Raw genomic sequence first — 21,801 nt, 5'->3', positions numbered from 1 at the left:
TACGTACCCTACCTTAATTATATATAGCCATAGCCATGTAGTTCTTACCAGTTCTTCACCTCTTCTTCTCCTTTCCTCGGACTATAGTACACATGGCTCCAGGTGATCGAGAAGTAGAGGAAAACAAGATGATTGTTCCCGAAAATTTCGAAGAAATGCTATCAACTCTCCCGAAAGAAAAAAGCTGGGGATCTGGTGGGTGTTTCTACAAATACCAAGGGTTTTGGTATTCCAGCGTTTGGCTTTTAGGGACCATTTGGGCACAATGCTTCAAGGCTAGGGACACTGACTTTCTCTTGGCATCGTCTCCAAAGTCGGGCACAACCTGGATGAAGGCCCTCATGATTGCTATCGTAAACCGAAAGCACCATGGATCATTATCATCATCATCTCATCCTCTGCTCATAAAAAATCCACATAACTGCGTACCCTTCTTAGAATTACGCGACCAAGAGCACATGATTGGATCCAATCCGATCACGTACCTAGACTCTCTTCCTGCAGCATCACCTAGGTTGCTTTCAACCCACATTCCATACTCATCGTTACCAAAATCCGTTTTGGCCGGTCGGATTGTGTACATTGCTAGGAACCCTAAAGATGTTTTTGTTTCCTTTTGGAAATTTTCGGAGCAGTTTGCGTCAAAAAATAACCAAAAACTTCATAAGTCACCAAGTATTTCTATGGAAGAGGCATTTGAGTTGTTTTGCAATGGGGTTTCAACTAATGGCCCCTTCTGGGATCATGTTTTAGGGTATTGGAAAGCGAGCACGGAACGCCCCGATGAGGTGCTGTTTGTGAAGTACGAGGACATGAAGAGGGACACAATGCACCATGTGAAGAAGCTGGCTGAGTTCATGGGGCATCCTTTTTCGTCGGAGGAAGAGAGGGAAGGTGTGCTGCAAGAAGTGATAGAGTTGTGCAGTTTTGAGAATTTGAGTAATTTGGAGGTGAACAAAAGTGGGACATTCCAAGTGCATGTGGCGTCCCAAACCGGGCAAAACCAGTTACTGGTGGACAACAGTGCCTTCTTCCGGCGAGGTGAGGTCGGAGACTCCAAGAACCATCTGACACCTGAGATGCTCGAGCGTCTTGACAAAATCACACAAGAAAAGTTGGGCACTTTTGGTTTGGAACTTTAGAATAAAACTGCTTATCTACCTTTATAACCAGCAAATAACTCAAACCGTTAGAAGGATTAGCCATATTCAGGTAGCTGCTATTGGTATTAATAACGTTGTAGTGGTTCTTCCCTGTTTAATGTATTGTTTTTTTTAAGGTCTAGTATTTTTAGTTTATAAGTAATATTTTGCCTAATTCTCTCGATATGTAATTTTTAATCATAGCATGCAGTGGTACAAAAAATGAATGACTGAAATTAAAAATAAAAGATTTAACAACTATAGAAATCAAATTTGAGGGTTAAAATATCCATAACACTTGAATTTTGAAGCCACACAATTTTATCATACATGTATTGTAAAATCCAGACAATTTGAAATTACTCAATGTGCATGAGCTTGAAATTATACAGAATTCTTGCATATCGAAAGTAAATTAATAAATGTTCCAACACAAAGTTAATAATATAATGCGTTGTTGAGAGGCACATGTAAGATTGTGACTAGGCGAGTTTTCATGAGTATCTATAGGTACTTAGTGTCGACACATATTTGATTGTATGATTTGTCCAATAACTTAAAACTAAGTGATGATTAAGAACTGTTGGATCAAACCCAACGATTAAATATTGTTGACACTAAGTGCTTGTACGTAGGCACAATTGAAACACATACATTCATTAATTAATTGCTATTTGATGCCAAATAATTAGAAATTAGGTTAGCTAGGCAGTGCCGAATGTCAAACGAGAACCATTCAACTTGTCACTTGTGATCTGATTTACGATTTCCCATCTCATCTGTGAAATAGTTCTTCCAATCGCCAACTTCTCCTTTAATTAAAAGGAAAACTAATGAAAATGGCTTGAAAACTTTGAGTTTTAATGATAAGGACAAAATAAAGGGTAAAGTGAATAGTACCAGGATTGACTTTTTAGTGTAAAAATGTGGTTTTTCGTTAAAGTGAACAGTACCGGGTGTTTTTCGTTAAAGTTCTCTTAATTAAAACCATGCTCGGATAGTCGAACTCCTTCCTTAAAAGGGAATCTTCTTCTCAACACATGGATTGCTTGTCCACTAGCCGTCTAGTCCACTAACTGTCCATTAGCCTTTCATGATTGCTTTCATTAGCCATTATGATTGTGTCTAGTCCACTAGCTATCCATTAGCTTTTCATGATTGTTTCCATTAGCCATGAATGATTGTTGTCTGTTCATTGGCTTCTATAAAGAACACTCTCTTGTAAATCATTGGATATATAATAGAATATACATTTCATACTCACCATAATTTGGTATCAAGAGCAACAAAGCTCCATCGAGCATTTTTTTTCCCTGATCCTTATGGTTGAATCCACCAACTCACCCCCTTGCCCACCCCTGTCACCATTAACACTGCTGCTCAGTTACCTCTAAAACTCACACCCACCAACTTTCCTTCCTGGCGAGCTCAATTCAATGCCTTGCTTCTTGGATATGACCTGATGGGTTACATTGATGGATCAAAACCATGTCCTGCTGCCTCCTCCGACGTGTCCTACACCTTCTGGATTCGTCAAGATCAGCTGCTACTACATGCTATCTTAGCTTCTGTCTTTGAACAGATTATATCTCTCATTTCCTCCTCTAAAACCTCTAAGGAGGCTTGGGACAAGCTCACCAAGCTCTACGCCAACAAAACACGCTCTCGGGTTCTCAACCTCAAAGAGCGTCTTACACTCATGCGTCGTGATACACAACCTGTGTCAGTTTTTCTACAAGCTATCAAAGCTATCATTGATGAGCTTGCCATCATTGATTCTCCACTCTCCAACGATAATGTTGTTCTACACGTCCTTAATGGTGTTGGACCTGCCTTCAAAGAAATTGTTGCCGTTGTTCGGGTTAGCTATACCTCCATCTCATTTGAGAATCTGTATGACAAACTCATTGAACATGAAACTTTCCTTCAACGGGATGCACCACCAGCTGCTGTTACTCCTATGACTGCCCTTGTTGCTCAAGCTCCCCGCTCATCCCAGCGTGACTTCAGGTCCACACAAGCCTCCCAACAACATCTAACGAATACCACCTACAACTATCACCGTGCTAACAACCACAACTCCAATAATTACCGTTCCGGTACAGGGTATTGTGGTTTCTGTTAATGGTGTGGTACTCAAGGGCATAGTGCAAAATGTTGCCCTCAACTTTCTTCCGCTCCACCTACGGTCAACCACACCACTATCCGCCCCTCAACATCATCTCCTTGGCTGCTCGACCCGGGTGCCTCTCACCATGTCACCTCTGACTCCAGGAAAATCCCGGACTCCACTACCTATGATGGTCTTGATCAAATTATTATTGGTAATGGAACAGGTTGAGTACTACACATGTTGGTTCCACATCACTCTCTTCTTCCTCTACCACCCTATTTCACTTAAATGATATCCTGTGTGTTCCTTCCATTTCTCGTAATATTATTTCCATTGCCAAATTTAATAGATAAAATGCAACCTTTATTGAATTTTTTCCTGATTTCTTTCTTGTCAAGGATCTTAACACGGGAGCGGCACTTCTTCGAGGCCCGAATAAGGATGATACATATGAGTGGCCGTGCTTGATGCCTCAAAAACAAGTTATGAGTAATGTGATGGACTCCTCCAATGTGTGGCACCGTCGGCTCGGTCACCCCAACCATCGAACCTTTCTTCAAATCCAACGTACCTCCTCTATTCCTATGTCTTCAACTCATTCTGTTTGCACTTCTTGCCATTGCAATAAGAGCCACAAGCTCCCGTTTGGTCATTCTACGCTTATTAGTAAGCGTCCCTTTGAACTAATTTATAGTGATGTATAGGGTCCTGCTCCCTATTTATCTACTGATGGTTTTTTATACTGTGTTATCTTTGTAGATCATTTCACGAAATATATTTGGTTTTATCCCATGAAACACAAATCCGATGTTTTTACAATCTTCACAACCTTTAAAGCTCTTGTAGGAAACTACTTCCACACCAAAATAATCACCTTTTACTTTGACGGAGGGGGAGAATATGTTAAACTCAAACATTTTCTTTCCACAAATGGCATCACTCACCTCACCACTCCTCCACACACTCCCGAACACAATGGTGTTACTGAACACAGCCACCGCCATGTTGTCAAAACAGGGTTAACGCTTCTCCACCAAGCATCCTTACCCCTAACTTATTGGTCATATGCTTTCAAAACTGCTGTGTATCTTATTAATAGGATGCCCATTCATGTTCTCAATAATATCTTTCCATACAAAGCTCTCTTTGGTGATCTTCCTAACTACATTACGCTTCGTGTGTTTGGTTGCTTATGTTTCCCTTGGTTAAGACCCTACAATTCTAACAAGTTTCTTCCTCGATCTTGTCCATGTCTCTTTCTTGGTTACTCCTTTACTCAAAGTGCTTATCTATGTCTTGATCTCCCTTCCCGTCGTTTGTTTGTTTCCTGTCACATTCGATTTGATGAAAACACTTTTCCTTTTTCTTCTCGTGACTCCGTTGTCCCTCAAGTTCCTTCCCTCGACTCCACCGTATGGTCTGCTGTCACTCCAGCAACCATCTCCATTATTTCTCACATTATCGAGGTACCACCGGTTCCATCACACACCTCTACTTCTCAGCATGCTGCCACTCATACATCTTCGGAGGTGTCTGAGTTTTGTCTCTCCCCTGCACCATCACCATTTGCGACTGCTCACCCCCCATCACCACATCATCTCATACCCACATGCCCATCATCTATCACTCCCTTACCCCCACCACCACCACCAAATAATTTCAACCATCACCCCATGACCACCCGAGCCAAAAACAATATCTTTAAACCTAAACAACTTTGCACTACCACCAAACACCCACTTCATTCTCCCATTGAACCAACATGTGTTTCTTAGGCTATCAAAGATCATCTTTGGCGTGCAACCATGTCCGACGAGTTCAATGCGTTAATCCGCAATGGCACTTGGGAGCTTGTTCTTCCTTAACCTTCACAGAATCTTATCGGGTGCAAATGGGTCTTCCGCATTAAAAGACATTCTGATGGCAACATTGATAGGTACAAAGCACGCCTTGCTGCTAAAGGCTTTCACCAAAGTCCTGGCATGGATTTCTTAGACACCTTCAATCCAGTTGTCAAACCCACCACCATCCGTTTGTTCTTCATTTGGCTCTCACTCATGGTTGGCCTCTTCGTCAATTAGACATGAACAATGCTTTTTTGCATGGATCACTCTTTGAGGATGTTTACATGGTGCAACCTCATGGGTTCGGTAAATCTACTGCTCCAACACATGTCTGCAAACTTCGCAAAGCTTTATATGGCCTCAAGCAGGCACCCCGATCATGGTACAAGGAGTTGAGCATTTTTTTGCTCAATCAAGGATTTGTCAATGCCATCTCACATACCTCTCTCTTTATTTTTCGTCAGGATAATGATGTGATCTTTTTTTCTAGTTTATGTTGATGATCTTGTTCTTATAGGAAATAATACCATGCTCCTCTCTACGTTCATTCAAGCCTTGGCAAATTGTTTTTCTGTCAAAGATTTGGGGAACCTTCATTATTTCCTTGGGGTTGAAGTGATACCCATCACCACGGGTTTGTTTCTTTCTCAACATAAATATATCCATGATCTTTTAGCTAAAGCTAAAATGGATGGTGCTAAGGATGTGACCACACCAATGGCTACCTCTACTCATTTGATTCTCTCTGATGGCTCTTTTCTCACTGATGCTACTACCTTTTGACAACTTGTTGGAGGTCTCTAATACCTCAGTTTCACCCGCCCTGACATCTCATTTACCGTCAACAAACTCTCACAGTTCATGCATCGACCAACTGAGTCTCATTGGCAGGCCTTGAAATGTCTCATCTACTATCTGAAAGGCACTATTTTTCATGGCATTCTCTTCCGCCGTAGTGCCTCATCTTGTCTATATGCGTTCTCAGACGCTGACTGGGTTGGTGATCGTGATGACCGTAAGTCTACCACGGGTTATGTCATTTATTTGGGTGGCAACTTAATCTCTTGAAGCTCTCGCAAACAACGTTCTATCGCTCGATTGTCCACGCAAGCATAATACCACGCCATAGCCTCTACTACTGCTGAACTAGCTTGGCTTCAATCCCTTCTCCATGAGCTTGGTGTCTCCTCAATGGATAAGCCAACCATTTCTTACGACAATATTGGGGCAATTTTTATAGTGTCAATCTTGTTTTTCACTCTTGCATGAAGCACATTGAACTTGATTTTTAGTTTGTTCGTGATTGAGTCAATCGCGGGCTTCTTCAAGTGTCACATGTTTCTATTCAGGATCAGCTTGCAGACGTCCTCACAAAATCCCTTCCTCGTACACGCTTCCAATTGTTATGATCCAAGATCGGTGGTGAGTATGAAATGTATATTCTATTATATATCTAATGATTTACAAGTGAGTGCTCTTTATAGAAGCCAATGAACAGACAACAATCATTCATGGCTAATGGAAACAATCATGAAATGCTAATGGACAGCTAGTGGACTAGACACAATCATGAATGGCTAATGGAAGCAATCATGAAAGGCTAATGGATAGCTAGTGGACTAGACAGCTAGTGGACAAGCAATCCATGTGTTGAGAAGAAGATTCCCTTTTACGCTCCTGCAAGACGGTAGTCCCGTCAGAGACACCGATCTTGGATCGTAACAATTAGATGTGTGGACGAGGAAGGGCTTTTGTGAGGACGTCTACAAGCTGATCCTGAGTAGAAACATGTGACACTTGAAGAAGCCTGCGATTGACTCGATCACGAACAAACTGAAAATCAAGTTCAATCTGCTTCATGTGAGAGTGAAGAACAGAATTGACACTATAAAAAGTTGCCCTAATATTGTCGCAGGAAATGGTTGGCTTATCCATTAAGGAGACACCAAGCTTATGGAGAAGGGATTGAAGCTAAGCTAGTTCAGCAGTAGTAGAGGCTATGGCGCGGTATTCTGCTTGCATGGACGATCGAGCGACATAACGTTGTTTGCGAGAGCTCCAAGAGATTAAGTTGCCACCCAAATAAATGACATAACCCGTGGTAGACTTACGGTCATCACGATCACCAACCCAATCAGCGTCTGAGAAGGCATATAGACAAGATGAGGCACTGCGGCAGAAGATAATGCCATGCAAAATAGTGCTTTTCAGATAGCGGAGAAGACGTTTCAAAGCCTGCCAATGAGACTCAGTTGGTCAATGCATGAACTATGAGAGTTTGTTGACGGTAAATGAGATGTCAGGGCGGGTGAGACTGAGGTATTGGAGACTTCCAACAAGTTGTCGAAAGGTAGTAGCATCAGTGAGAGGAGAGCCATCAGAGAGAATCAAAGGAGTAGAGGTAGCCATTGGTGTGGTCACATCCTTAGCACCATCCATTTTAGCTTTAGCTAGAAGATCATGGATATATTTATGTTGAGAAATAAACAAACCCGTGGTGGTGGGTATCACTTCAACCCTAAGGAACTAATGAAGGTTCCCCAAATCTTTGATAGAAAAACGATTTGCCAAGGCTTGAATGAACGTAGAGAGGAACCTGGTATTATTTCCTGTAAAAACAAGATCATCAACATAAACTAGAAAAAAGATCACATCATTATCTGACGAAAAATAAAGAGAGAGGTATGTAAGATGGCATTGACAAATCCTTGATTGAGCAAAAAAACGCTCAACTCCTTGTACCATGATCGGGGTGCCTGCTTGAGGCCATATAAAGCTTTGCGGAGTTTGCAGACATGTGTTGGAACAGTAGATTCATCGAACCCGGGGGGTTGCACCATGTAAACATCCTCAGAGAGTGATCCATGCAAAAAAGCATTGTTCACGTCTAATTGACGAAGAGGCCAACCATGAGTGAGAGCCAAATGAAGAACAATACGGATGGTGGTGGGTTTGACAACTGGACTGAAGGTGTCTAAGAAATCCACGCCAGGACGTTGTTGGGAGGCTTGTACTGACCTGAAGTCACGCTGGGAGGATCGGGGAGCTTGAGCAACAAGGGCAGTCATAGGAGTAACATCAGCTGGTGGTGCATCCCGTTGGAGGAAGGTTTCATGTTCAATGAGTTTGTCATACAGATTCTCAAAGAAGATGGAGGTATCGCTAGCCCAAACAACGACAACGATTTCTTTGAAGGCAGGTCCAACACCATTAATGACGTGTAGAACAACATCATTGTCGGAGAGTGGAGAATCAATGATGGCAAGCTCATTAATGATAGCTTTGATAGCTTGTAGAAAAACTAACACAAGTTGTGTATTACGACGCGTAAGCGTAAGATGCTCTTTGAGGTTGAGAACCCGAGAACGTGTTTTGTTGGTGTAGAGCTTGGTGAGCTTGTCCCAAGCCTCCTTGGAGGTTTTAGAGGAGGAAATGAGAGATATAATCTGTTCAGAGACAAAAGCTAAGATAGCATGTAGTAGCAGCTGATCTTGACGAATCCAGAAGGTGTAGGACACAACAGAGGAGGTAGCATGACATGGTTTTGATCCATCAATGTAACCCATCAAGTCATATCCAAGAAGTAGGGCATTGAATTGAGCTCGCCAGGAAGGAAAGTTGGTGGGTGTGAGTTTTAGAGGTAACTGAGCAGCAGCGTTAATGGTGACAGGGGTGGGCAAGGGGGGTGAGTTGGTGGATTCAGCCATGAGGATGGGGAAAAAAAAATGCTCAATGGAGCGTTGTTGCTCTTGATACCAAATTATGGTGAGTATGAAATGTATATTCTATTATATATCTAATGATTTACAAGAGAGTGCTCTTTATAGGAGCCAATGAACAGACAACAATCATTCATGGCTAATGGAAACAATCATGAAAGGCTAATGGACAACTAGTGGACTAGACACAATCATGAATGGCTAATGGAAGCAATCATGAAAAGCTAATGGACAGCTAGTGGACTAGACACAATCTCTGACGGGACCACCGTCTTGCGGGGGCGTAAAATGGAATCTTCTTCTCAACACATGGATTGCTTGTCCACTAGCCGTCTAGTCCACTGTCCATTAGCCTTTCATGATTGCTTCCATTAGCCATTCATGATTGTGTCTAGTCCACTAGCTGTCCATTAGCTTTTCATGATTGTTTCCATTAGCCATGAATGATTGTTGTCTGTTCATTGGCTCCTATAAAGAGCACTCTCTTGTAAATCGTTAGACATATAATAGAATATACATTTCATACTCACCATAATTTTCCTTTCCTTATTATAAAATATATCATTGTACTAAAAAAAAAAAACATGCTGAGGAAGCTGTTGCTTAGGCCTGCTGGTTTTATTAACTTCCCAACTGCTCAAATTTTCAAAACTACAAAGCTTTACAATTTGGTGCACCACCCCTTTGCTCTCTTCCTCCGCCGCGTAAGGTTGGCCGAGGAACTCAGCCAATCTCGTCACATGAAAACAATGGGATCCTTTATCGTTTCCTCATATTTCAAGAACAATATTTTGTCGGGAAATTCCTATCTTGCTTTCCAGTAGCCTAACACATGATCCCAAAAGGGTCCAACGTCGGAAACTCCTCGACAGAAAAGCTCAAACGCTTCTTCTAGCGAGAGGGGTCCAAGTTCCTTAAGCCTCAATCTGTTCATGTACCTCCATTTGGAAATAAGAACATCTTTCCGGTTGCGGCAAATGTACATCAGCATGCAGCACATAAAGTTTACAGGTTTTGGAAGCCTTTTATATGGTGAAGGAATATCCATGGCACTATATATACTTCCTTATTGGATTGAGAGATACCATTTTAATGGCTGAAATTAAATATACTTGCAATCACCCCATAGGCTGCACTGCCTTATCCGCCATTTTTGAATAAATATTTTTATCATGCGAAACTGTTCCTCTTCTTAATCATCATTCAAAGATTATCTCTACAACTAGTTATTCGAACGGAAGATCGTTTAGTCATCTATACGTACCAAATAAATAGAATTCATTAGGAATATGTTACTTGGTCCCAACTCTCAATTTGTTCAAATCTCCCATTCTATAGGCTGGAAATTATGAGAGATTTGGAATAAGCCAGATGATGAGCAAACTATAATTAATTAGAATCGAACTCATCAAACCTAAGACCTTCAACTTACGTGCAGCGGCAAATGATTAGTTAATTAACAATATTTAACAGAATTCATTTCTTCCTTTCTCAAGTCATTGTAGAAGAAAATATTTATAAAAAATAAAAACTCCACAAAGACAACCAGATGTTGCAGTTTATGTCAATAAACAAACTGCTAAAAAATTGGTTCAGTTGCATAATATAACTCAAATGAGGCTGAAAATTTATTACAAACACCTGCTAAGGAACAAATAATTCTACAGCTTGCAGAGAGGGGGAAAAAGAAAACCCCATCTCAGGCAAAAGTCAATTTAGCTCTCACAACTCTTCACCTGGTACATGTAAACTTTCTAAATGTATAAGAAACAATGCTCTTTTCCTTTCAGGGAACTATGATGCAGAAAAGAAAAAAAAATGATAACTGTCTGGTAAACTTTACTTCAAAATTTTGTACTCCTGACTACAATAACGGGAACCATATTTTCCGGCATTGAGAGTTTAAAAGTCTCGGAGATCGCATGAATTACGAGCAATCAAGAAGCAGCACATTCTAGCTTGTGACACAATCTTGGAGGTACGGGTGGCTTTGATTTACATACCGCTCCCAGAGAGGCTTATACCTGCCAATGGCCAACTTCAGCCACGGCTTCATGAACCCGTTAAAGTGAACCACCGCCGCACTCTCAATCAATCGGTTGTCAATGTTCAGATCATACCCCAGTCCTAATACATGCCATCTCCTATCAAGCGGCTCTGTCAGACCGTAAAATGTTAGAAGGCCAGGCGGAAGAGTGCCCAGCCTCCAAAGTGTCCCATTGGCATTCTGCTCCTGCCAGTAATGATACCGTGCAGTTACATTTGCTTTCTTCCAAGCAATTAAATCAAAGACATTCATACCGAAGGCCCACCCACATGCCTGTGGATCAAACTTGGCGCTGATGATTGGGTTTGAGAAATTCAGATACTTGTAATAACGATGAAATGCTTCAAGACAAGTTTCCACTGCTCCATTCACATTTCCATGCAAATCCAATGAGAAAAGTGGGGTCAGATCCTTCTGGACAACAACGTCGTCATCAAGAAAAACTACCTTCTCCAGCTGCGGATAGATCTCTGGAATGTAGAATCGAAGGTGATTGAGCAAAGATAGATACTTAGGGCTCCGCAGCTTTGGCACAACATCCATATCTTGATATCCACCAAAATAAAAGTCTCGCGAATCTGCATCAAGGAGCTGTTTCATGATAGGTGAATAAGAAGCATTAAACCAAGAAAATTCCTCAATATTCTGCACTTCTATTGTGGACCCTTTGAAATCATTACTTTGGAACCACGCCTGCATTGTCCCATAGTTGATCCCATTTGTGACAATGTGGAAGACCAGCTGTTTTGGATGGTCAGCATTGGAGACAGTGGAGTTGACAACCACAGAGGTGGCAACCACATTGTCTGAAAATAAGCAGAAATGGTAGGTATTGTTGTCCACGAGTCTGGGAGAATTCCTCTTTTCATCTGCAAGTCGTTGCAGATATGGCTTTTTAAGCCAATCAGCTGTGAGCTTAACATTTAGGCAATGGAGGCTTTTGGGTAATGCTTCAGCAGCTAGTTGCCCGAATACCGTGCTTTGAACTGTTGCGGCATTTGCACGCTCTTCAAGGGCTTGGATATGGGATTTCATTGTCATTATTGTGGTTGCAATGTCATAATGTGCATCTTCGGCTCTGAATATAAGGTATGATAGGCTTTTAATTATTGGCTCTGCTTCCTCTAGTGTCACAGGCTCTCCCCTCATGGCAGCTGTTGACAGCAAAAGCTGGCAACTTCGGATCTTTGAACTAAGCTCCCAAGCAAGATGAAGGTTATTGTGCTCTTTGGCAATAATAACATAAGCTTTGGCAAGCGTCATTTGTTCAGCTAGCTGCCTGGAAAACGATCTAGCACTCAATATTTCTTCAGTAAAATTTAAACTCTCATGAGCAACCTGCTCAAGTCTCGTATTTCTCTCCTGCAGAAGGGCAGTCACATTCAAGTAAGGCACTAAACAAAATGACAAGCCACATCACAAAGTAACAAAAGTCAATTCACATCGACCTAAGAGGAAATACACTTTTTATAGATACAATTACATACTAAGAAAAGGGAGATGTGAGAAAAGCAAAAAACGTCTACTTTGCCAACCAGGATAATAAAATTCAGAATCTCATTTCCGATTTCCACACCTAAAGCAAAAACGTCTACTTTTCTAACCAGGAATACAAGATTCAGAACCTCGCTTCCAATTCCTACAGTACAAATCAAACCAAAGATTGTACATAAATATGACCTATAAAGCATGAAAATATTGCTAACCATAATAGCTGGCTCAATGTGAAAAATGATGAACAGATTATTCATCATCTGTTATCAAAAACACACAAATTCAGACATTTTCCTCTTGAGACCATCCAAATTTTGACATTATCTGTTAAATTACTTCTATGAGTACAGGGTCAAGGTTCAGCTGCATATAACCCACAGTGTTATATTGTTAATTCAAGCTAGCTTATGACTAGAACTTTCTCAAATTTAAGAAAACATGAAAAAAGATGGAGGGAATGAAGTATTGTTTAATGACCAACTAAATTTTGTTATCACGAAGGGGAGAATAGCATGGAATGGTTCTGATTCTCATGCCTCACCACAGGCTCAAACACATCAGAGTAATTGAGAGCTAATTGTACAGCATTTTTATGATTTAGGACTTGCATTAATTAGAACACAAACACATAATGAATTAGGAATATCAGACCGTTGTCTTACGAAAATTCCAAATGCATTGGAAGCAGTCAATACGTTCGTTAGAAGGGGAACTGAAAGTAAATGAATTATGAAGTGCGGAACTTCATAAATAAGGGACAAAAATTTCGTGTATGCTTTAAATATAACAATAGGATAATGCATTTTGATGCATATAAGTGTATTTCCACAAATTTGGCTCTAGATAAATCATGCGTTTAGAGAGGAAATAAAAAACCCCATATAGTAAAACTGATCATTTGAGAACTCATGAAAAAATTACCAACACATAGATTTCAGACAAAAAAGTCCAAGAACAATTCGCCTAAGGTGTTTAAGAGCAACACATTGCACAATTCCAATAAGCTCATCTATGGCCTGGTCAAAAGGATCTCCAAGTACAGGACACAGAACCATGTGTGATTGTTGACAACAGTATTGTGGAACCGTGAAAATCCAGTGACATTCACTTTTTATTGTGCTCTCTGTGTTGCACATTACAATTGTACAAATAGATAAAACCAATGTCAAATGGTCAATTAGAAGTTCTATCCTCCGAAGGATATAATTTGGCAGGAACTTAAATGTGGGAAACAGTTCGATCTCTAAGTGAAGTAGCACATGGGAGACTTTTCCAATTGGATTCACAAGGTCCTACAAAAGCAACGATAAGTACAAGCATACAAATAACAATTCAGTTGACAAAATAAAAACGAAAAAAAAGATGTTTATCAAATAATCCCAAGCCAAATAACGACAATATACATCTGGGTTAGTGTGAACAAAGTGTGTGCTTACTGCTTACCAATCTACTTTATCCACCCCATCGTAACATTTAAATTGTGTAATGTATTAAGGCCTCAGCCCAAACTAACAACCAGAAAAGGCACACAGGCCAAACTCTAAAATGAAAGCAAGGGCAGATCATGGATGAACAGTCAAGAGATGCAAAAGGAAAAAACAGAAAAAAGAGAAGGAAGAACCAGTACAAAAATTCCCCAATGATCAAAATCACACTGTTTGGGGCATGAAAGGCCATCCCGTGGTAAGATATGAACAAGGGAAGTTGGGGGTCTATCAATCCATGCCCCGGCACACAACTTCCGTCTAGCAATCGGCGCCAAGCAACTGGCAGCCTGTTTTACTCCTCGTAGAAACCACAACCACTTAGCTAATCTACCACCCAATAACAGGAACGGTAAATTAACCCCAACTATGAGCAAGTAAAAATACAGTTCTGCACATTGAACTAGTGAGAATGGAAACTCTATTGAAATCCTAGCATGGACGTTCGTTGTCTGTAATCCGTATATAATCTCTAGCTTGAGAACGGAACTGCTAACTATAAATATAATCCAGACTTGAAATCAGAAACACAATATTAACGGTAACAGCCAGAAATCAAATGATCATATCATAACAAAGCCACAATTGATTCAGCCGGAATTGCTACCGTCATAGGAAAACTGTTGAGTTCTTTCCTAAATGCCACCAACTAGAGATCCACTCACAAAAGGATTATATACACCCTGACTGCATATAAAAAGAAAAATCAACATTCCAACCAACAGAATGTCTAACCAAACAAGAAAAAAAACCCAATTTTTGCATTTCGATACTTCATCCGAAATTTCGCCATCAAACAACCTCAAATAGATTTAAACAACAGAGTTCAAGCATACCAAATTTCCATCCACCAACACCAAATTAAAATGTTACTTAAACACGCAGTTTATCTAATCAAGATCAAAGACACACACGCAGAAGGAGCAATGGGAGAGCTGAGCAATCATACCAGCACGGGTTGTTCGACCCGATCTTCATGCTGGTTATGGTTCACAACTAACAAAACCAGGCCTGCAACGGAGAAGAGCCCAAAAAGCGCCCAGATCCAATTCGAAAACCTCCGTCGAACCGGGCGCCGATACTCGGCCGCCCGCCTCCGCATCTTGGACTAATTTCCTCCACAATTCACCACCAAATCACGAATCCGCACCGACACATGTCCCAGATTCGATCAACGTACCACTGCAAACCGCCCTCCAATCATATCAGCTCCGTTTTTGCTCACTTGGGCATCCGCCAAACGCCGTCTTCAACCCAAAAAATCGATCAAAACGCAACCTTTACGCATAAATCACACCTTCGAATCAGTATTTTCCTCCCACTCTCTGGCGGGCAGCTTCGAATGAATCGAAAAATTGAAGAGATGGGCAAGAACAATCAGAGTGTTTAGCTCTTGGGTGAGGGAGCAAACAGTGATCGAGTTTGCGATCTGTCGTCGGCACTGTGTGTGTGGGGGCTTCGGCAAATGCGGAAGATATTAACCAGAGAAGAGATTGCAGATGGTGTGTGTTAAAGTTTTTGGGGAGGGAAAATAAAACAGTCACAAAGTCCGTCGCATCAGACCGTGTGATTTTTTTCCTATAAATTTCCAAATAAGAAGGTTGCTAACTTGCTATCATATTAATTTCCATTTTTGCTGATATTAATTACCATAAATTTTGCCATGCAATTATGCAAATCGACCAATTTCTGGTTTTTTTTTTTTTAATACATGTATGTACTAATGGTTATGTATTAATGAACAATATATATGATTTGATAGCGGTTTAATTTGTTAAATCTACTTCCTTCGATATTCTGAGATTCTAACAGTGATTAAGTGATACGATCAACTTAAGGGTATCATACTCTCTGTCTCAATATATGATTTGAGAATTTGTTCTCATATGATCTCTGTGTAATTTTGTGTTTCTTGATGAATTCTAACGAATGCTTGAAGTTTACTTATTGCTTTGTAATTAATTATGCTTTATTGTAATATTTTTAGATTTAGTTTGCAATGACCCTTTATAGGCCGAGTTAGAGTACGGTGGTATTGCTCTTTGTCCTTGTAATACAGAAAAAAGTTACAAGTTCGAACTTTTTATTCACATTGATAGTTCACATTGTTAAGAAACTAATAGGTTGATACAAATATGTTACGGGTTTCTTTAAAAGTGTTTTTACAATGATTTAAGCACTGTTTAGACAATCTTTTTGGATGGTAAATGCTTTCATAATATTTAAGATCAAAGTTTACTGATTTAGAAGTCACTATAAGAAAAGTAGCAAAACTAACCTAATTAGTCATTATTTTGGTAATTGTTGCCAGGTGATGATGACGTTGAAATTGAGAAAACACAATGGTGACTAATTCATTCTCAAGCCAATAAGGCTTTTCATTTTGTGATGGTCCGGAAAGGAACATTTACTGTATATAGTGGCGGATCTAGGATTTCAACCTTAATGTGTTCTAGTGTTAAATACAAGTTTTTTAGATAGAAACAGAGCATGAACAACACAAATATCAATTTATTCACTAAGACATTTTGTTGAACATTTGGTGAGTTTGTTGCACACATATCAACATATATCAGCATATGCCGAAACAATCTGATGAGTGATAGAGAGAGAATTGTGCGAGTGATGTTGATGCATTTGTCAAGATATGCCTAGCATGCATCACATCAAACATTTAGTAGGCACAAAAAGACTCATACCAACATTCAGAAGCTACCCATGAGCTGGTGGCCTTGTAGTAAAAAATGAATTACGAGCTTCATTCAAATTAAAAATTGAAGGTCTTGAGTTCGAAACCTGTTGTTTGTGTGGAAGCTAGACTTGTGGCCAGGGGGAGGCTGAAATGCTTCTATAAGTCTTCTTGGCCCCTGGAAAGGGTGAATAAATGTGGCTTGCCACCAGTTGTCCCCCTTTTTCTAAAAAAAAAAAAAAAAAAAAAAAAAAAAAAAAAAAAAAAAAAAAAAAAAACATTCGGAAGTTCCTTGGAAGACTTTCATATGTATATTTTCTAGACTTGGGTGGTCTTGGTACTATCTTGGTCCCTATTTTCATCAGCCCATGATCGTATGCAACTTTATGCATGTTTTAAGAGGTTGTTTCCATGATTCCAACCCATGACCTAGTTACAAAAGAGCTAATAGGATAGGTTAATATATATTTGAATTTTTTGTCACAATTTTCTCATTGGCAACATTAATGTTACCCCAGCAACAACTACCAAAATAATTATTAATTATGATAGTCGTTGCTCACGTTTCTTGTAGTGAGTGCTTATGGGTTATAAAAGCACTTGAAAACGTTTATCAGAGATCAAATGGAATGTCAGGAATCATTTTTAAGTGCTTTTTCAAAAAGAACTTAATCAATAGAAACTTCAACATGTGGCTAATAAAAACGTTTTATGAGCACATATACTTCCTAAATAAGTATTTTCAAACGAATCATCAACTAATAGGATGAAATGTAACATTGAATATATGAAGAGTCAATAAATTAATATGGGATGGGAAAAACGCATAAAAGTGGATGATCAATGTATCTCAAACTTTCAAGAAGTGTTCCAATATAATGATCACGAGTATTTACTCATGCACTCGAATTTTGGGTTCGATTTCCTGCTCCCCTTCTACAATTATGGTTTTCATCTATCCAAAATCTGAAGTAGCGTTTGCATGCACAATTGGCATTGTCGGGTAGCTAGGGTGCCTCTACCAACCGGTTATTGCACCTCAAGTGTTAGCTATGGAGTCTCTACCGACAAGCAAAACCTTAAATTTAACTATTAACTAACTAGATAGCAGATTCGAGCAAAGGCACTAGATTTGGACTACCTCTTCACTTTTAGGAGATCCGATGTGCTTCTCTTCATTGCCTGCACCATAAAAAATAAAAAATCTGAGTAATAAAGGGTTCTGCTACAGTTTGTTTATCCCCTTCAACAATGCAGGTTCCACACTCTGAGGATCCGGGGTTGCGGGTTACGCCATTGAAGCGAGTTGGCCGGACACAAATAGGCAGAACGCGTGAAGAAGTGTGTTCTTAATTAGTGTCTGGCCTCCACTACTCGCAGTCGTAGCACGTCATATGTCCTGAACTGCACAAGGAGTGTAAGTGCGGTTGCGGTTTCCGCCATTGAAGCGAGTTGGCCGGAGACGAACAGGCAGAGGGAAGAAGTGTGTTCTTAGTGTCCGGCCTGCACTACTCGCAGTCGTAGCACGTCATGTCCTGAGCTGCACAAGGAGTGCAAGTACGGTTGAGGGTTCCGCCATTGCAGAGAGTTGGCCTGTGAAGAACAGAAGACGCGGTTAAATTGTTAAGCGAACGATTGGTGTTTTTGGCATACCAACCATTTCATTTAACGAAAATGTTAATATAGACCAAAGTAATGAGTTATGACAACTCAAAGATTATTTAAACTAAAAAGTACTTCATATATCAATTCTAGTCTTGATAGCTCAATCTTGGCTGTACCACTTCAAGATGTTGCCAATTTTACTTAAGGCCGTGTTTGACTAAACTGCCCTTTTTCTTATGTTTGAATCTTTAAGAAATAACAGGGCTACCAAACGCACTTATTTCTGTTCTTTCGTCTTTCAGTTTTGTTTTTTTCCCACATAATCCAACGACCCAAAAGTCGTCTCCCAAGCCAGAAGCCGGTTAACCGAGTCATCGACGGCGAATTGCGATTCCACCAAATTTCCATACTTTACTTCTAAAAAAAGCCGCTTTTGTAAATCGGGTGGTGGGAGAGCAGCCCATTATCCGTCCCTAAAAGGGAAATCCCGCCACGCCCACCATCTCTCTCCTTTCAATTTCCCTCCATAAATTTTCAAGGTATGTAAAATCCCATCTCTAATTTTTGGTTTATATTCTTCCCATCAGCTTTTGGGATAGAAAGTACTGAAAGGGAAACTTGATTGGAATGTGTTGGTTTTTGGAAATTTATATGACATTATATGTTTTTTTTTTCCTTCATGGGGTGGTGGTTTGATTTCTAAAAGATTTATTTTTATCACCTATTTGATTGGGTTGTTGGTTCATTTCTGCTTTTGCTTGAACTGTTCAGGTCTAGAGAGAGAGAGAGAGAGAGAGAGAGAGAGAGAGAGAGAGAGAGGGAGGGAGGGAGGGAGGTTGGCAATGGCAACAAAGTCTGAGAAGTTTTCTGTGGATTTTGTGATGGGGGGAATGGCAGCATTGGTGTCAAAGAGTGCAGCAGCACCCATTGAGAGAGTGAAGCTTCTGCTGCAGAATCAGGGAGAGATGATAAAAAGAGGGCAGATTAAGAGACCTTATAAGGGTGTTGGTGATTGCTTTACAAGGGTGTTTAGAGAGGAAGGCGTGTTGTCGTTTTGGCGAGGCAACCAGGCCAATGCCATTCGATATTTTCCTACTCAGGTACTTCATCTTCGCCACTCTCCCACATTGAAACTATTGAATGATCAATTTTTAGTGATTAAATAGTGTTTTTGTATTTGTTTAGTGAAACTATTGAGTGCTTGCGTATTAGTTTGTATTTGTTTAGTTTTCTATCAAAGCAAGCAAATTTTAGAATGTGTCTTAACTTTTCAAGACGTTTTTCCCTTGGTCGAATTGCTGATACTTGCACCGAAATGGTTCATTCAGAAATCAGTTCAGTTTAGGGGATGTGACTATCAGAAATGCTCGCTGAATTTCGGATTGTATTCGTGTGTTGTATGAAAAAATAGGACGCTTTACGCATTTGTCTTAGCTATTTGTGTTTTGGATAAAAAGTCTACGAATACCTTATCATCTTTATAATAGAAAACCACTTATTTTCTTAATTACATCAGTCGGCATTGCATAAGATTGTGGAGAGTTTGCACATTTTACATTTTTCTTGAGACCTGGAAACTTTTGGTATGCTATGTTAAATCAAATGAATGTCATGTTTTGACAGTCCTCGCCGAACATAATTTGGAATGCTATTAGGCCTTCAACTTTGCATTTAGAGGTTACTTCAAAAGCATCTTTGGCTGCTCAAAAGAGAAAGATGGGTGCATAATGTGCTTTGCTGGAAATGTGGCTTCAGGAAGTGCTGCTGGAGCAAGTACTTCATTGTTTCTATATCATCTAGACTATGCCCGTACGCGGCTAGGCACCGATGGGAGGGGTTCTGCAGTCAATGGTCAACACCAGTTCAGATGGATTCTAGATGTTTACAGTAAAACCTTATCTAGTAATGGAATGGTGGGGCTCTATCGAGGTTTTGGGGCTTCAATTATTGGAATTACGATGTATCGAGGAATGTAGTTTGGGATTTATGACACCATGAAGCCTATTGTTTTGGTTGGTCCTTTGGGGGTGAGCATCTCAATATTACCTGAACAATTCAAAAGGGAATGTATTCGCATTTGTCTAAATCATTGGTTCGTACTACCAATGTGCTTTCCTTGAAAACCCTCAAATGATCCCGTGCCTCAAAGTTTATATCGTTTGAATTTTTACAGGGGAATTTTTTGGCTAGTTTTTTGTTTGGCTGGAGTGTTACAACATTCTCCGGGGTCTGCGCCTATCCATTTGATACCATTCGGCGGAGAATGATGCTAACGTCAGGACAACCGTCAAAGTATCGCAACGCCTTGCATGCATTTCGGGAGATTGTTCACCTTGAGGGTTTCAAAGCACTGTTCCGAGGAGTAACTGCAAATATGCTTCTAGGAGTTGCCGGTGCTGGGGTACTTGCAGGATATGACCAGCTCCAGAGAGTTGCGTATAGAAAGGGTTATTTTATTGAGCCACATCAAAAAGTTATGAAGTAAGGGCCAGGACGTGGCACATAGATTGACAAGGTTATTCTTTTGAGCTACATCAAAGAGTATTGAAGTGAAAGGCCAGACATGGCGCATAGACATGGTCATTCGTTTGATCCACGACAAACAGTTTTCAAGTAAATGTCACGACATCAGATTTGTATACAAGTGTTACCTCTTCATTTGATTCATTCTTACACAGATTGTAAACAGACTTAAGAAGAAAGAGGCAAAGAGGAAAAGGGCATGACAAGGTGGGGAAGGTTGTTGATGAAATTGACACTGCTGCTTCTTGGAATGCCTGAGGAAAATCCTAAGGTGAAGTTGAATAATTATACTCAATTATTTGCATTGCCAGTGGTAGGATTGCGCTTTTAACCTACACATACCACATTTGCGCATGGAAATCATGCTGTTTCAATTTCAATGGAGTTTCTTTTTCAGATGGGAATTAGATTGTCACTGCCGAGACGTAATGCTGAGTGAAGATGGAATACAGAGAAGCTGTTCTTGTCTTCCAATTTACGTCTGCGTTCAACTCTCAAAGCATTGTTCTTTTTCTGCTATTCAAAATGTACAGAGAATATGATTTCGCTCCGCCTTTGTATTTGAAGTAACTTGCTTGTGAAGAAAAACTCTTCATCTCAAATTTGCCATGAGATTTGGTTTTGATGTTTTGCTTGGGAATTACAAGAGGGAAGGAGATTGACTCAAAATTGCAAAGTCTGGTACAAGAACTTTCAGAGATGCAACTCAGAAGCTGCTATGCAGTTGGTGTCAATCACTTAGGGTTGAGTCCACAACTACAATGCAAATTCAACCAAATCCCTGTAACTTCTTGTCTTTGATCATTTTATATGATTTTTAAAGTCTCCAATCAAGGCTACTTAAATTCAAACACGTTTCCTTGACATCCAATTTTTACAAGCATTTTTGTAGTCACCACAACCATGTCTTGTATGGGGAGACAGCAGAGGAGTGCTACATATTTGTCGGCACCGCCCCCTATACACACTACCATACCAAACACATAGATTCCACATTGCTACTTGGAAATTACTTTGCTTTTTACATGTAACAGTCGTTTCTCATTGAAAATGAACCAGGATTGGAAATTTCTGTTTTTTGGACATCCTTGTTTATTTTTGTCTCTCGATTCTTGTTTAACTTATTACATCCAATGTCAGA

The 21,801-nt window shown here is 40.1% G+C and overlaps 3 protein-coding genes and 1 pseudogene across 3 annotated transcripts; 2 read left to right on the top strand and 2 right to left on the bottom strand.

Annotated features, from left to right (window-relative positions):
• The first annotated feature begins 92 nt into the window (after positions 1-92).
• On the top strand, positions 93-1,142 carry LOC126625634 (flavonol sulfotransferase-like). Its single transcript, XM_050294674.1, has one exon. The coding sequence runs from the start codon at positions 93-95 to the stop codon at positions 1,140-1,142; it is 1,050 nt and encodes a 349-aa protein (XP_050150631.1).
• Positions 1,143-7,259: 6,117 nt separating this feature from the next.
• LOC126627023 (uncharacterized) lies at positions 7,260-8,797 on the bottom strand. The gene is made up of 2 exons (XM_050296446.1): positions 7,842-8,797; positions 7,260-7,708 (listed from the first exon to the last, which is right to left on the bottom strand). The coding sequence occupies exons 1-2, from the start codon at positions 8,663-8,665 to the stop codon at positions 7,702-7,704; spliced, it is 831 nt and encodes a 276-aa protein (XP_050152403.1). The 5' UTR covers positions 8,666-8,797; the 3' UTR covers positions 7,260-7,701.
• Positions 8,798-10,395: 1,598 nt separating this feature from the next.
• Positions 10,396-15,431, bottom strand: LOC126626830 (hexosyltransferase GAUT11-like). The gene is made up of 2 exons (XM_050296235.1): positions 14,793-15,431; positions 10,396-12,227 (listed from the first exon to the last, which is right to left on the bottom strand). The coding sequence occupies exons 1-2, from the start codon at positions 14,943-14,945 to the stop codon at positions 10,773-10,775; spliced, it is 1,608 nt and encodes a 535-aa protein (XP_050152192.1). The 5' UTR covers positions 14,946-15,431; the 3' UTR covers positions 10,396-10,772.
• Positions 15,432-18,912: 3,481 nt separating this feature from the next.
• Positions 18,913-21,743, top strand: LOC126625779 (ADP,ATP carrier protein ER-ANT1-like; annotated as a pseudogene).
• Positions 21,744-21,801: the final 58 nt, after the last annotated feature.

The sequence above is a fragment of the Malus sylvestris genome, chromosome 6, assembly GCF_916048215.2.
Source record: "Malus sylvestris chromosome 6, drMalSylv7.2, whole genome shotgun sequence".
In the NCBI taxonomy this organism is placed as follows: domain Eukaryota; kingdom Viridiplantae; phylum Streptophyta; class Magnoliopsida; order Rosales; family Rosaceae; genus Malus; species Malus sylvestris.
This window is presented reverse-complemented; position numbering and strand designations above follow the sequence as displayed.